Genomic DNA, 17,409 nt, shown 5'->3' on the forward strand with positions numbered 1-17,409 from the left:
ATCTTTCTGCTATTTTTATATATATATCTTGAACCCAGTGGCTATATAGGTGAGGGAAGATTGGTCATGCACTTATAATTAGTAAGATGGTTAAATATAAATTGGAGTCATAAAAATATTTTCTCTACTTCAGGAAATGTTTCCATAACAGAAAAAAATCTTCTAGGAGTACAATTAAGCTACATGCTTATCAATGTACCCCAAAATGCATAATACTTAGTAAGTACTAGATGAATACCTACAAACCATTTTGATTAAAATACTGTCATAAGATTTCTTAGTCATTGAGGTTAACTCATTGTTTTGCTAAAAACATTTTGTTCTTCCATTAAGTTATTGATTAGAACAAAAATGATCACAGAGATGTTTCAAGAATAAGGTCCAATTTATTTGGCTAAAAATATTTTTGCATATAATCATTATTATTAAACATGGGATTGTCCTCAAAATGTAGATGATAATTAAGAATTTACTGAATAGATTATTCCATGTTAAGTTCAATAATAGAAGTATTTTTAATTGATTTTTCCCAAATTAAGATGAGCAACTGACTCTGAGATCTTTAGCCCAAGGAGGAGTTGGTAAGGCGTAGCCTGCTTTCTCAGCTGCGGAATGCTTCTGGAAAGGACGCCGAAGTACTTGATGGAGAAGACGGACCTAGTTAAACAATTCAAGTAGGTAAAACAGATTTTCTTACTCAGGACCCTTGTTAATTTTCTAAATTTCGAAAGTGGCAAGGTAAATTTTAAATGTATTTGCAAATCTTTATATATTTTATCTTTTATCAAAACCTCAACTATAATTATTTATTTATTATTCCACAGAATTTTTTTAAGTACTACTTTAGACCAAATATATATATATATATATATATATATATATATATATATATATATATATCTCCATAAAGACTACAAATATATCCCAGTAATTTCAAGATTCCTTCACAGCATTGAGGATTATAATTTTCTAAAATATTTTGAAAAATAAAAGGTTGTTAATGATTTGCAAACTTTCCAAATCAAGGGCATGGATTCCAACTCATGTTGCTTCCTCGTGTGGAATTTTGCCCTATGAAAATAAACGGAGGCTCTAAGACATATCTTTCAACAAAGTCCAAAACCACAATGTATATTTTCGGTGATTTTGTGACTTCCTTAGGTATTATGAAGGAAATGCCTCATTCTGATGGAAAAAGGTGATTGAAGCTAATTGTGGTGGTGTGCAGTTATAGTCCTAGCTATTAAGGAGGCTGAGACAGGAAGGTCACTTGAGCTCACAAGCTTGAGCCACGCTGGGCAACATAGTGAGACTTGTCTCAAACTAAACAAATGAACTAACTAAAAAGGTGGATGATTATCTACACTAAGACAGTAAAGCCAAAAGGCCATATTATTATATTACTAATTTTTTTTTTTTTTTTGAGATAGGGTCTTGCTATGTTGCCAGGCTGTCCTCAAAGCCCTGGGCTCAAGCAACCATCCTGCCTCAGCTTACTAGATGGGACTACAGGCAGGTGCCACTATCCTAATTTTTATTTTTTAATTAATTTCTTATTGTGCATTATAATTATACAAATAGTGGGACTGACTATGACATATTATTACATGTATATAATATAATTTGGTCAGTTTCGTTTCCCAGTACCTCCCTTTTCCTTCTTCTCCTCTTTCCCCCTGATCCCCTTCCTCTACTCTACTGTTCTCCCTTCTAATTTCATGAGTTCCTCCAACTTTGTTTTCCTTTTTTCTCTCTAGCCTCCACATATGACAGAAAAGACTTAATGAGTCTTTACTGATTTCACTTAATACTCTCAAGTTCCAACATTTTCCTACAAATGACATAATTCCCTTCTTCTTTATGACTGAATAAAACTCCATTACATACATAACCATATTTTCTTTATCTGTTGACAGGCTCTATAATCTGGATATTGTGAATCGTGCTGCTATAAACACAGTTATGTGTACATCGCTATACTATGCTGACTTCAATTCTCTGGGATAAATAACGGGGAGTGGTATAGTTGGGTCACATGATGGTTCCATTCCTAGTCTTTTAAGGAACCACCATGCTGATTTCCATCGTGGTAATACTAATTCACAATTCCACAACAGTGTATAAATGTTCCTTTTCCCCCACATCCTCACCAGCATTTATTACTATTTATATTCTTGATGATTTCCATTCTTACTGGAGATGAAATCTCAGTGTAGTTTTGGTTTGCATTACCTTAATGCCTAAGAATGTTGAACATTTTTTCAGTTATTTCTTGGCTATGTGTATTATTGTTTAAATAGGAAGACTGCCTCATAATAAACATAATGCTCTTAGAGCCCCTCCTGGAACTTTCCCCCAAATATTTACTAACCATGTCCTTTTATTGAAGTTAGCTGCATACCTATCAATCTCACCTACTAGTTTAGAAACATCCCAGCTAGATTTTTACACTTCTTTCCAGTGCCTTGCATTGAGTGGATTCTCAAGAAATATTTGATGAAAGAAGAAGAAAACCAGTTGCAGATATAAAGGGCTACATGTACAAAGGTTTAACAAAATCTTTTCCCTCTCCTGAGAAGGAAATGAGAATTTGACCTTTAGTTTAGTTTCTAGGTCTGTTCCCCTGCTAACCTGATATATGGTATATGAATAGTATCACCATACAATATTGACTATGATTGACAATTGCTTAAGGACTGGTAGAACTGGAAATACCTGATATAGTGCTTTGGGCTTTCCTAAGTGTGGTATCTGTAGGTATACTTTGGAAACTCTATCAAGTTGTGATGAGAGACTGGTTTCTGTGCAGCATGAATCTTTTAAGCCAGGGATACCCCTGAATCTTCCCACTGTGGCTCTTGTCTCCTTGCACCCAGGATTCACTGTTGGGCCTTACTGCTGGTGTGTACTGCTGTAAAAACTCCTGAACACAAGGAACCTGATGTTGCCCTCTTGGAAGCTATGTACCTGTCCTATATCATTCTGTGGTGATGGCGGCCAAGTGTGGTCTATAATAGTCACATCAATCTGGGGATATAGCTCAGTGGTAGTGTGCTTGCCTAGCATGCACAAGGTCCTGAGTTCAATCCCTTACACCAGGAAAATAAATAAAAGTCATTGAACTTAAGAAATCCTATCCTTCCACTCCACCCAGTAGGCAATGTATTATTACTCAAATATAATTTGAAGGAAGAGAAAGAATATAAGCTAGGGAAAGAAGGAGAAACAGGCCAACAAAACAACTTCAGTTTCCCCAGCTCAGATAAATTTATGAAGTGATAAATGCTGAGTTATTTCCTTCTCTTTGTTTTCCTTAGTGCCATAAAAAGATTACATTTAAAAATATTCCATTTTCTGAAATGAAAACCTAAAATTGTCAGGCTAGTTAGACTACTGAAATAAAAAGTTAGTGCAAGTTCTGAATTAGAAATAGCAAAAATAGTTTCCCTTACATGCCAACTCTTATCAGTTGATAGTGACTACACAGCATGCTGTGAGTACATCTTAGGCTGTGATAAGTTTAGAGAAAAAGAGGGCCATGACCATCAATATTATCTGTTTCAGGTATAGGATGGTCATTGACAACTTCAGTGCCAGGGCTATTTTTGGCCTAAAAGAATACATTATGTGTAATGTATCTTTAAACAATTAATTATGAAAGATTTGAGGTGGAGAAGATATACAGAATAATATAATAAGCACCTGTGTATCCTCTATTCAGTTTCATAAACCAAATACTTCCAATATGGTTGAAGCCATATTGCATGTTACTAGTATGTTTTTGCATGTTTTTCTACTGTATTTAAATGGTAACACAATGTAAAATTATTCTGCTTCCTGCTTATTATGTTTCACATTACATGTAAGATTCGTTCATGCTGATATGCGTAGCTCTAGCTGATTAATTTAAAATGGACTCAGGATGGCAGTGCCATGGTAGAAGCACAGGATAATTCTAACCTGATAGGACCAAATGCTAACTATGCCCTCTGAAATGACATACCCTCAACTACATTTCAGAGATTGAAACTCAAAAATGCCCAAACAAAAACAATAAACAGCAGAATCAGTCCCTCAGAAGTTCAAATATTATACATATGAATTTTTAAAATGAAAATGAATAATTAAAAATGTGAACACATTAAAGTAGAAATAAGAGAAAAATGATTCTCTGATATACAAGAAAAACGGGCAGAGTGAAATGTGGGAAGCTGGTGTTGGTAATGGTATGGTTGAGAATGTTTATAAAAAAAATGTTTAAATATGTCACATTTAAAATTAATAAAAATAAACCAGGGAAGTCAATCATCTTACCTCTGAAAAATCATTTCTTTCTGCTTTCTGTACTGCAGATTCAGCCATCCAGTTCTTCAGCACATACCTAGGGTTCACAGCTTAACCCAGAGGAGAAAGTAATCTTAGAACAATAAATTACTGAGTGAACAAAGGCCACGTTAAATCACCAGTGAAATTAGTTAATCTTTTAAAAGTTTACTGACTCAAAAGAGAAGTGTCAGTGTCAGACAATACTGAATGTTTCTAAATATTGTTAAATATTTATTATGATATATAAAAACATTTAGCATCATGATCAATATCAGTTTCATCATTAATTTGTTTTTTTCCACCATTGTAAGCTTATTAAGCATTCCATAAAGCTAAAGGAAAATAGATAGTTCATTTGAATTAGGCCTAGCTGCCCATATGGAGAGTGAAAGAATAAAACAGTTTCTGCCTTTAGCATCTATAGGCATCAGAACTGCAGTCTGACTCAGTTGCACTGAGTCGATTATGCCCAGGAGCAAACAGGAAAAGTCACGTGATAAAACCCTTTATATACCTGTATTTTTTTTTTACAATAATGTGCATTTTTTTCATATTAAAAAAGTATTTCAGGGGCTGGGGTTGTGGCTCAGTGGTAGAGCACTCGCCTAGTGTGTGCAAGGCCTTGGGTTTGATCCTCGGCACCACATAAAAATAAACAAACAAAACAAAGGTATTGTGTCCAACTACAACTAAAAAAAATGAATATTTTTTTAAAAAAGTATTTCAATAATGGTACATTTTGAAAAATTCTAGGAACCATGTCTTTATTTGAGATGAGCATTTTCTAAAAAGATTTATCAACTGGGTCAGGAGGAGGCATGCTCTTTCCATTGGCCTAACAGATATTCTGAGAATTCTGAAGAGATCAGTTACATGATTCCCAGCTTCAGTTTCCAAATTACTGGAATGAAGAGAACATACCTATTCCATTTCAACTTAGTTTTAAAGATCTGTCATTATAATAGATAATCTAAAAAGTAAGGATCCTTTGATCCAGTAATTCTACTTCTTTGGAATACAGTCTAAGGAAACATATTTAAACATAAAAGGAATTATTTGTATTAAAGGAATACTAAAATCAACTGAAATATTTAATAATAGTGGAATAGGTTAAGTAAACATTACATATGTTTTCAAAGTAATATTATGCAGTCATAAAACATATATAGTATATAGCTGGGAACATAACACAGTGGTAGAGTGATTGCTTAGCATTTCCAAGGCCCTGGATTCAATCCTGAGCACTACAAAAATGCAAAAAAAACCAAAGGCTGAATGTTCTCTCTAATATGCAGATGTTGACTTATAATAAGAGGTGAGGGATAGGGAAGAATAGAAGTACTTTCGATTAGACAAAGGGGAATGAAGGGAAGGGAGAGGGATGGAAATATAAAAGACAGTAGAATGAATCAGACATAACTTTCCTATGTGGATATATGACTACACAACCAATGTAAATCCACATCATGTACAAACAGAAAAATGGGAAGTTATACTCCACATATGTGTAATATGGCAAAATACATTCTACTGTTACGTCTAACTAATAAGAACAAATAAAGATATTTAAAAATGAATGAAATAGCAAGAAAATATGCTTAATTTATTTTTAGTGAAAAAAAATATATAGGGGCTAGGGATATAGCTTAGGAGGAGAGCATATGCTTGGAATGTTTAAGGCCCTAAATTTGATAGAAAGAAGGAATAAAGGGAAGGAGGGGGGAGAGGCAAAGAAAGAATATTACCCCATATTATGACACTACTATATTTTCTCCTAATCACAACACACAGCGCCGGGGGCAATGGCACATACCTGCAATCCCATTGGCTTAGGAGGCTGAGGCAGGAAGATCACAAGTTCAAAGTCAGCCTCAGCAATTTAGGGAGAACCTAAGCAACTTTAGTAAAACCCTGTCTCAAAATCCAAAATTTAATAAAGGGGATGGGATGAACTTAGTGGTTAAGTGTCCCAGATTCAATCCCCAGTACCAAAAAAGAAAAAAAAACCAACACATAAAAAAAGAAATTAGAGGCAAATGCATCACAATGTAAGTAGTAATTGTATTTAGATGAAGGGAATATAGGGTTCTTTTAAAATTCTTCTGTAAGATTTCATTTTCATACAGAATTCCTTTACAATAAAAACACATATATACAAATAGTGTATTTGCAGTCTTTTTTTTTTAGATTCTTTTTTATTGTTGGTCGTTCAAAACATTACATAGTTCTTAATATATCATATTTCACAGTTTGATTCAAGTGGGTTATGAACTCCTATTTTTAGCCCGTATACAGATTGCTGTATCACATCAGTTACACTTCCATTGATTTACATATTGCCATTCTAGTGTCTGATGTATTCTTATTTGCAGTCTTTATACAAATGGGTAACTGATATGTAAAGTGAATTATGGATACATTCAGCTTAGGCTGAGAGGGAGAGTACAGTCACCCAGTTAAGAGTCACAAATATGACAAATGCTTTATAGGAACCTAGCAAGGAAGTACTATTAAAACACACTAGGAATTGCAGCTGCAAGCAGAAATACTCAGGATCAAATTTAAGATGTCAGATTTTTGATAGGTAGGTTCACCCAGTTAAATCTATGCAAACATTCCAAAATGTAAAAAATCTGAAATCTGAAAAAAGCATTTTGAATAAGGGACGTTCTACCTATATAAGATTCTTTGAGTAGTTACTTGATTCTGTACAATCTTATCTGGTTTGGAACCTTCTGTTTGAAGTTATTTCTTTTGGCAATAAAATTTTAAGCAGTGCTTAATGAGAATTATATCCCAACAAAGTCCAACCAGAGTTTATAAATGAGATAAGCACTGATTCACTAGATCACTGCTCTTTGAGGGCAGAAATCTAATTCATCCTGGAGACTTCAGCTTTAAATAATGCGACAAGTGCAAAAAGGTACATAATTGGGCTTAGTAATGATTGCTGGATAAATCCATTTGGTGCTGGAGAAGAATTACAACCAAACAAATTTTAATGTAGATAATGCCAATGTAGGTATTTCATGGCTTTAAGAAAATGTTCTTGGCAATATAAACTAAATCATACAATGCCAGAGCTAGTTAGGTAACATATTTTAAATAAATAGATATCATTTGGGGATATCAGCTACTTTCCTCTGAAAGTCTGACAATCTTAATTTTTTCCATTACAACTGTAGAATAGACTATTCATCATCAATCTTTACAGTCACAAAAGACTAAAACTATTCCTAATCAATCTTAAGTCCTATAAAATTAAACATCATCAGAAGTATCACCTTTGAACAACAACAAAAAACCCCAGCAGTTGTTCTGAGTGTCACAGGAAGCTATAAAAAAAACCACTTTTTTTAATGTTTTGAAATTATTTTAAGTGCCAACATATTTCTAGTCTTCTGGTTTCTAGAAAATACTGTACTCGCCAGGTACAGTGGCACATACCTAAATCCCAGTGGCTTGGGAGGCTGAGGCAGGAGGATCACAAGTTCAAAGCCAGCCTCAGCAACTAAGCAAGGCCCTAAGCAACTTAGTGAGACCCTGTCTCCAAATAAAAAATAAAAAGGGCCAGGGTTGTGGCTCAGTGCTCAAGTTCCCTTGGGTTCAATCCCTGACACCAAAACAAATAAACAAACCAAAAATACATTATATTCATCCCAGGGTTGCCTACACTCCTGTGACAAAGATAGTTAATGTGCTCTGTAATAATGCAGTAGTTGAGTACTTACTATATGCCACTAATTTAATTTCTGCAATAATCTAAATGCATTGTATAGGTGAGGAAACAAAAGTTATGTCAGGGTAAGTGGAAAATGCTTAAAAACTAGATCATAATGATAGCACAGCTTTTTTAATTTGGGGGGAAAATCATTATAACTTCAGACGGGCAAATTTTATGGTTATCAAGTTATAACTGAATAAAGAGTTAAAAATTATATACCAGAATATATACAAAGGCTTTAAAATCAGCTACTACAGTGAGGCAGCCACATCAATGTTTATAGCAGCTTAATTCACAAGAGCTAAGCTATGGAACCAAGCTAGGTGCCCTTCAACAGATGAATGCATAAAGAAATTGTGGTATATATATACATAGTGTACTATTACTCAGCCATAAAGAAGAATTGTATAACATTTCTCAGTAAATGGACAGATCTGGAAACTTCTATGCTAAGTGAATAAGCCAGTCTGGAAAAACCAAAGGTCAAATGTTTTCTCTGATATGTGTAAGCTAACCCACAATAAGGGGCAGGGAGAAGAGAAGTTCAGTAGATTAGACAATGGGGGATGGAGGGAAGGGAGGGGAATAGAAAAAAGAAAGAGTGGAATGAATCTAACATAATTTTCATGTGTACATAAATGAGAACATCACAGTGAATCCCACCACCACGTACATCCATAAGAATGGAATCTTAACTAGAATAAGATATACTCCATGCTTGTATAATTATATCAAAACGGATTCTACTGTCATGTATAACTAAAAAGAACCAACAAATAAGAAATAATTAGTCTTTTGTGGAAATTGATTTTTCTCACTTTCTTGAGAGCATACTGTTTAACATTTATTATTTCTCTAAAATAACAGAAGCAAAACTGCAACCTTGAGCTTACAAAATTTCTTTTCATTTTACCATCTCATCCACTCTGTTATAACCAAACGAATCTAAATATGACAGACTGCCACATTATTTTTCTTTCAATTTCTTCTTTCTCTTAACTGCTGAGATTATTGATATTCTGGGCTGGCCTATGAGTTCTGAATGATTGTCCAAAGGGACCTAAGTGATATTATGGTTTATATATTAGGTGTTCCCCAAAAGCTCATATGTGAAATAATATAAGAAAGTTTAGAGGTGAAATGACTGGGATGTAAGAGGTTTAACATAATCAGTGCAGCAATCCCCTGATAAGGAATAATTTGGTGGTAACGATAGGTAGGTAGGGTGTGACTGGAGGAGGTGGTTACCTGGGGGTGTGCCTTTGGGATTTATATTTTCTCCTTGTTGACCAGATCTCTTTTTCTCTGCTTCCTGTTATGTATCCCCAGCTCCGTTCCTCTACCACACACTTGTGCCATGATGTTCTGCCTCACCTCAGGTCCCAAAGAATGAAGCTGGCGATTTATGGACTAAGCTTTCTGAAACCATGAGTCCCCAAACAAACTTTTCTTCTTCTAATTATTCTTGTAAGGTTTTTTGGGCCACAGCAACGAGAAAGCTGACTAAAATAAGTGACCAGCAACGAAATCCAGATGATACACATTAGCTCCTGATACAAGTCTCAAGGCAGTGTTAGGTTCTTCTGTCATAATTTCTTTCATCTTGCTAGATCCTGCATTACAAAATGAACTAACTTTCATTTTTTTCCATCTCAAGCCAGGTATGAAGTTACATGGTAAACTGAAAATCAACACATAAAAGATATCTATTTTTAAAGCTATCATTTATTAGATGTGTGTTATGTCCAGACACAAGATACTTTCTACATATTATTGCTCATCCTTATAAAATATCCCCCATTTTACTATAGTTAAGACCTTGAGAGTTAGAAAGTTAAATACCTTGCAGATCAGGTAGCAAAAACTGGCAGAGATGAGGATTTATCTGCCTTATTCCAAATCCATGTACTTTCCACCAGATCCCAAACCACTTACTTGTCTATTATCTTTTAAAACAACATTATTTAATGTTAGTATGAAAACTTACTGATAACAGAGCTATCATACTCTTAAAGACATCTGCTAAAATTAGGAAGACCCATATGTGACACTTAAATCCAACTAAAATACTCACTTAAACTTATTCTAGTTAAAAACATACAAAACTCAATCCCTTTAAGTGATTGCTTTTTGATTTTTCTATAAATGTTGCTTTTGTGTGATAATCCTTAAAATCAAGAAAATCAAAAGGACTGCTTACTTATCATTCTTTTTCTTCTTTCAGAATCTGAGTCATTCATGTTACTAAAAATGAACAGAGGACAAAATTAACCATTATCTCCCCAAATTATATTCTTTTTATAAACAGGAGGAAATAGAAGCTGGGGATACAGCTCAGTTGGCAGAGTGCTTGCCTTGCATGCACAAGGCCTGGGTTCAACCCCCAGCACCACCACCAAAAAAAAAAAAAAAAACAGGAGGAAATTATTTGACAACATAAATAGTGAGGCAAAACTCAAAAATCACATTGAATCAGTGTGTGAAAGGATGATAGGAAGGGAAGAAAAGATAATACAATATACAACCAATACAAATATATTTGTATTGGTGGACTAGGGATGTAAATCAGTGGTTGAGTGCTTGTCTTCATGTGTGAGGGTCTGAGTTCGATCCCCAGAACCACAAAAAAAGAAAAAAGGAAACAATATTCGAATCAAGTTTGAATAAACACTACAAAATACTACCTTTTTTGGTAGTTTTAGATAACACCAAACCTTCTTTTATTTTATCCAATGAAAACCTAACATTTTGCCAAGTGTGGTGGTGTATGTCAGTAATCCCAGCAACTCAGCAGGCTGAGGCAAGAAGATCTCAAGTTTGAGGCCAGCCTTGGTAATTTAGCAAGTCCCTGAGCAATTTAGCAAGACCCTCCCTCAAAATAAAAAATTTAAAAAGGAGCTGGGATGTAGACTCAGTGGTTAAGTACCCCTGGATTCAATCCCTGGTACCCCTACCACCCCCCAACAAAACCATTTTGTCTAAAAAAAACTACATTGATACTTTTCCTTGTCTTGAACATAAGTTTTCTGAACATAATTTAACTTTTTCTTGATTACCGAGGGTTTCCTTTTGAGGGTTCCTTTTATAAATAGTTAGTAAGGGCCATTAAGTGGCAAAGGCCTATTCTGTCCTGAACATCTTGTGGTTTTTCTGGCTCTTCCTTCTCCCCATACCTGCTACTACCTTCAACTCCTTTACTCTTTCATGTTGGCTGCTTCTAATTCATTATGAGGCATGATGTGACAATAAATAGACACTGGACAGAAGCCTACAGACCCTCCTCCATGGCTCAGGGTGTGAGCTGTGTAATCAGAGTTGAATGAATAGGTGAATGTTCTCTGCTTAGGTGAGGTGTTAACCCTAGGTGCTTCAGCCAGGATAAAAAGAAACACTGAAGGCAGAGATTGTGGCTCAGTGGTAGAGTGCTTGCCGAGCAAGCATGAGGCACTGGGTTCGATCCCTAGCAACATATAAAAAATTTTAAAAATTAAAAAATAAATAAAACAAATAAAATAAAGGTACTGTGTCCATCTACAACAACAACAACAAAGAAATGCTGAAAAATGAAACTGAAGGGAGGAACCTGATAGGTTAACAATGATAAAATATTAAAATATCACATACTTTTTTTGGGAAGTGATTAGATGACTTTACCTCTTCAGTCTCAAAATGTATTTGGACACCCAGGTAGGAAAGAGTTCATGCTTTGAAATTGTCTTCAGTGCCCAGAATTGCTAAAGGAAATATGTCAATATATTGGTTATTATATTAATATTTGCTCAGTTTGTTTTAATTTCATGTTTATTTACATTGTTTATGTCCTTTAATAATAACTCACCCAGATTTTTATAAAGAATGCTATTTCTAGTGGAATTCTCACAAAAAAATTTTTTTCCTTATTTAAATTTAACTCTAAAATTCTACTTCATAGAAATCGAGGTAATGGCATGATTTAAGAGGACAGCAACTAAAAACAGAGCAGGGAGGAAGAGCATGAGAAAAAGATTAACATTAAACAGGAACAAGAGGTGGGAGGGAAAGGGAAAGAGAAGGGAAATTGCATGGAAATGGAAGGAGACCCTCATTGTTATACAAAATTACATATAAGAGGATGTGAGGGGAAAGGGAAAAAAATCAAGGGAGAGAAATGAATTACAGTAGATGGGGTAGAGAGAGAAGATGGGAGGGGAGGGGACGGGGGATAGTAGAGGATAGGAAAGATAGCAGAATACAACAGTCACTAGTATGGCAAAATGTAAAAACGTGGATGTGTAACTGATGTGATTCTGCAATCTGTATACGGGGTAAAAATGGGAATTCATAACCCACTTGAATCAAATGTATGAAATATGATATGTCAAGAGCTTTGTAATGTTTTGAACAACCAATAAAAAAATGGACGAAGTTCTTATAAATAGAGATAAGAGATTACATACTGAATACTTACATTAAACAAGTCTTTTTTTACATAGGGAAGTCTTTTATTGTATAAAAATCTTAATCTGCAACCGCATTTTATTTAGTTATCCATTAATTCACTTAAAAAATATTTATGAAATGATGGCTATGTGCTGGGAACTACAGTTAATGCAGGATATAAAAATTAGTAGGACACCGTTTCTAACTTTAAGAAAATAAGTATATAGTTGGGCATCATGGAACAACCCTATAATCCTAACAGCTCAGGAGGCTGAGGCAGAAGGATTGCAAGTTCAAGTCAGCCTTGGCAACTTAAACTTGGTATGGAACCACCATTTGACTCAGCTATCCCACTCCTTGGTCTATACGCAAAGAACTTAAAATCAGCATACTATAGTAATGCAGCCACATCAATGTTCATAGCAGCTCAATTAACAACAGTTAAATTGTGAAAGCAACCTAGATGCCCTTCAATAAGTGAATGGAAAAAGAAACTGTGGTATATGTACACAATGGAATATTACTCAGCACTGAAAGAGAATAACATTATGGCATTTGCAGGTAAATGAATGGAGTTGGAGAATATCATGCAAAGAGAAGTAAGCCAATCCCAAAAAACCAAAAGCCAAATGTTCTCCCTGATAAGTGGATGCTGATCCATAATGGTAGTGGGGGGGCATGAGAAAAATGGAGGAACTTTGATGGGGCAAAGGGGAGGAAGAGATGGGGAGGGGGAATGGGGGCAGGAAAGATGGTGGAACGAGAGGACATCATTACCCTAGGTACATGGATGACTGCACATATGGTGCAACACTACATCATGCACGACCAGGAAATGAAAAGTTGTGCTGCAATTGTGTACAATGAATCAAAATACATTCTGCTGTCATATATACTTAATTAAAATTAATTAATTAAAAATAATATCAGGGAAATACACCTTGAAGAAAATCACAATATTTTCTTTTCCAGCATTTATTTTGATCTTTTTCTTTAATAAATTTTTCCCTCTTAAAAATAGAGGCAGTTGGGGCTAGGGTTGTGGCTCAGAAATAGAGTGCTTGCCTAACATGTGAGAGGCACTGGGCTTGATCCTCAGCACCACATTAATAAGTTAATAAATAAATGAATTAAATAAAGATATAAAAAATAAAAGCAATAGAGCTGGGCGTGGTGGTGCATGCATATAATCTCAGTAGCTCAGGAGGCTGAGGCAGGAGGATCAGAAGTTCAAAGCCAGCCTCAGCAAAACTGAGGACTAAGCAACTCAGTGAGATGCTGTCTCCAAATAAAATACAAAAAAATAGGATTGACGATGTGGCTCAGAGATTGAGTGCCCCTGAATTCAATCCCTAGTACCAAAAAAATTAAAAAAAAAAAAAAACAAAGGCAGTTGGCCCTCCTTATCTGCAGATTCCATATCCACGGAATCAATCAACTGCAGATCAAAATATTCAGGAAAAAAACAGGTCTGTACTCAACATGTGCCAACTTTCTGTTCTTGTCTTTATTCCCTAAACAATACAGTATCATAACTATTTGCAAGTATTAACATTATATTAGGTACTGAAAGCAACCTAGAGATGACTTAAAATTATGTGTGAGAGGACTGGGGTTGTGGCTCAGTGGCAGAGCGCTTGCCTAGCATGTATGAGGCACTAGGTTCGATTCTCAGCTCCACATAAAAATAAATAAATAAAATAAAGGTCCATCAGCAACTAAAAAAAAAATGCTCCATCATTTTATAGGACAAACTTGAGTATCCACAGATTGTGGTATCCATTGGGGTCCTGAAACTAGTTCTCCACAGTTACAGAGGGATAATGGCATATTTCTGATGAAAATACAAAATATTAAAGCCTATAACAATTTGATAAGATCTAGCAAAATTACAAATGCATATGTCCTAATCCTAGAACTGATTCCTGGAAATTCCCTACATCTGTACCAAATGAAATACCCTATATTCACTGTAATAGCAGAAGTTTGGAACCAACCGAAATCCCACTGTAGAGAACTGGTTAGATAAAATATGGTACTTCAACAGATTGTTTTTGCACTACAAGAAGAATAAAAATTATTCTATTTATTGATATAGAAAGGTCTTCAGGATATATTATATTATTAAAACCTATATTATATAAATAGGCTCTTTTTTTATATGAAAAAATACAATATACTTTCATTTGCACCAAGAAATGCTAGAAGGACATATAAGAAATTAATAAAAATGGTTTCTCCCAGGAGTAGCGTGAGGGGAATGTGTGGGTGGAGACAAGAGTTTTTAATTAGGTGACTACACTACCTATTTAAACATCAAGGAGGAGGAGGGGAAGGGTTGGGGATTGAGACTGATGGCCTGTGTTACTGATGAGGCACTGGGACCTGGACATGCTCAAGTGTATTCAGCTACTAGGTGAAGACATCTAGACTCAAATTCCACAGGACCCTAATACTACATCCTCTGACATGCTGCCTTTCTTTTGGTGACTATGACTGGACATAGGGCCCCAAAGAAAAGTTGTCTGCCCTTGACTTCCTCCCTGGACTCCACATCTGCATTTAATTCAAGACACAGTGATGGGAGAAGGAGCTGCTGGTACAAATGAGCTAGCAGACCCAGTAAGGGCTTACTCGCTGCTCAGAGCACACTTCACCATGAAATTCTGCAGCCAAAATGTCATACAAAGTGCTCTTAGCATGAAAATGCCTTCAGATGAGCTTCCTCGGGCATGAGGATCCAATCCTGCTGTTTTTCTATTAACAGAAAATAAGTTAAAGACTAATGAAAATTTTACCATTATTACTATATTGAGCTACTCCCTCAAATGACAAGGACTTTAGGATTTTGTTTTCACTTCTGATACAAAATTAGTAGTTTCTGTTCCCTAGGTTTAATAAACCACAATATCTAGCAACTTCTAGATTCTGAAAGTGTCTTTATGAAAAATCACTTTAAAATCCACCAGATTTCTTAAATGTACTATTGCCATATAGACAAATACCAATAAATAGGGCAGAAAGGCCAAGTGGTAAGTACCCACCCCCAAGAGAATAGAAGCTGGAGGAACGACAGGCATATTTACAGTATTCACAAGTTGTTTTCTTTCACCAATCCTTGCCAATAGGCAAAAAACATTTAGTGAGTGCACATTATTTGCTAAAGTCTTTCCTACATTTGAAAGACAGAGCTGATTAAATTTTGGTCTCTTCATAACCAAAGAAGTGTCCAGTGGAAATGCATCATTACAAGACCAGTGTGAAAAGTGCCAAGATCAAAACAGGCAGCAAGCTGTTCAGGGAGCTACGAGGAAGGACATCTAAGTCATACTGGGCTGTCAATGAAGGTTTACTGAAAGAAGTAAAGTAACTAACTTTAACACAACTAAAATTTTCTAGATACATGAAAATGTCTGAATTATTCTAAAAGTCCATAAGAGTTAAGAGTGGTTTCATGAAGAAAAACTGAAAGCAGGAAAAGTTCTGATGGGCTTTACTGACTCCATGCTACCTAGATCAAAAATGACTATGGAAGCCAGTAGGAAAGAATGGAAGATGCTGCCCCACCCAAGGTTGCTGGCGTTGGAGGGGCAGTCTTATCTCCTTATTGGTAACAATGTATCTCACCTCCCTAATAAGCACTCAGTAAATGATAGCTACTATTATTAATAATTTTTCATTATTTTATAAAGTATTTATTATGATGCCTAACCCTAAAGCTCTCAACAATAGTGGGTACTCAGTATTTGCTGAATAAATGCATGAGTAGGCTGATTTCAACACAAAGTTATAAAAAGATAACATTAACTATACAGAGAATGTCATAAAATGTAATGGAACCAATCTAGGTGCCCTTCAACAAATAAATAGGTAAAGAAATTTAAATTATAAAAATAAAATTGGGCTTTAATCTCAAAAATAATCTAAAAAATGGTTACAATCTAAAAGACTTGAGACTTATAAATAGATCTATGGTTCTAAAATTCCACAACAAATAGGAATCTTCTGATAATACCCATACCATTCCATAAATCCAATGTACTAGCACTGAAATGAAAAGGCAATACATTCTTAACACTGAATTAAGTGCAGCCACTTTGGAAATAGTTTAGCAGTTTATTAAAAAGTTAAATTTAAATCTATTAAACAATCCAACAATTCTACTCCTAAAGTCTACCCAAGATAAATAAAAACATATATCTACAAAAACTTGTATATCATTATTTATAGTAGCATTTATTCATAATGGCCAAAAAATGGAAACAATAAAAATGTCTATCAACTAGTAAATGGATATGAAAAATGTGGTATACCCACATATGGATAAAGCCATACAGTCAGTAAAGAGAAAAGAACTACTGATGTACATTACAACATGGATGAACCTTGAAACTACACTAAGTGAAGAAGCTGGACACAAAAGATCCCATATTGTGTGGTTCCAGGTGTATGAAATATCTAGAAAGCAGATACCTTTAGAGACAGAAAACAGGTTAGCAATTGCTTGGAAGTAGAAACAAGATTGACTGCAGAAGAACACAAGGGATCTTTGTAGAATGATAAAACCATTCTAAAACTGTTTTGTAACTGCATTTAATTCAAGACACAGTGATGGGAGAAGGAGTTACAATTGTTACAATTAAATTGTTACAATTACGCAAATCTGTTAATTTTTAAAAAGAACTGAATTATACAGTTTATGAGTGGGACTCTGTGATATATAAATTGTATGTCAATAAACCTGGTAAAGAAAACTGAATTAAGAAAAAAGCCACTGTCACAAGTTAATACCTGAGGAATGTTGAGTTCCTGTAACTGGCTCTCGGTAATCTCACTGAGCTGCAGAAATGTCATTGTAAAGTCAGCTTCTGTCTTTTCCATGAGCTGATGAAAGTTAATACATTTAGCAATCTCAATACTTCAAAAATATTCTGCAGAGT

At 34.9% G+C, this 17,409-nt stretch overlaps 1 protein-coding gene across 1 annotated transcript in view; it reads right to left on the reverse strand.

Moving 5' to 3' along the window:
- Positions 1 to 318: 318 nt before the first annotated feature.
- Positions 319 to 17,409, reverse strand: part of LOC308651485 (protein adenylyltransferase SelO-like) — a 40,263-nt gene continuing 23,172 nt past the window's right edge. Inside the window, exons 15-19 of the mRNA XM_081298581.1 lie at positions 17,261 to 17,353; positions 11,705 to 11,784; positions 10,251 to 10,294; positions 4,315 to 4,394; positions 319 to 657 (exon numbers count right to left, since the gene is read on the reverse strand). Coding sequence (XP_081154707.1) covers positions 535 to 657; positions 4,315 to 4,394; positions 10,251 to 10,294; positions 11,705 to 11,784; positions 17,261 to 17,353 — 420 coding nt within the window. The 3' untranslated portion in view covers positions 319 to 534. The remainder of the gene's footprint in view (positions 658 to 4,314; positions 4,395 to 10,250; positions 10,295 to 11,704; positions 11,785 to 17,260; positions 17,354 to 17,409) is intronic.

Source organism: Spermophilus citellus, assembly GCF_964194105.1.
Source record: "Spermophilus citellus genome assembly, chromosome: 6".
Classification (NCBI taxonomy): domain Eukaryota; kingdom Metazoa; phylum Chordata; class Mammalia; order Rodentia; family Sciuridae; genus Spermophilus; species Spermophilus citellus.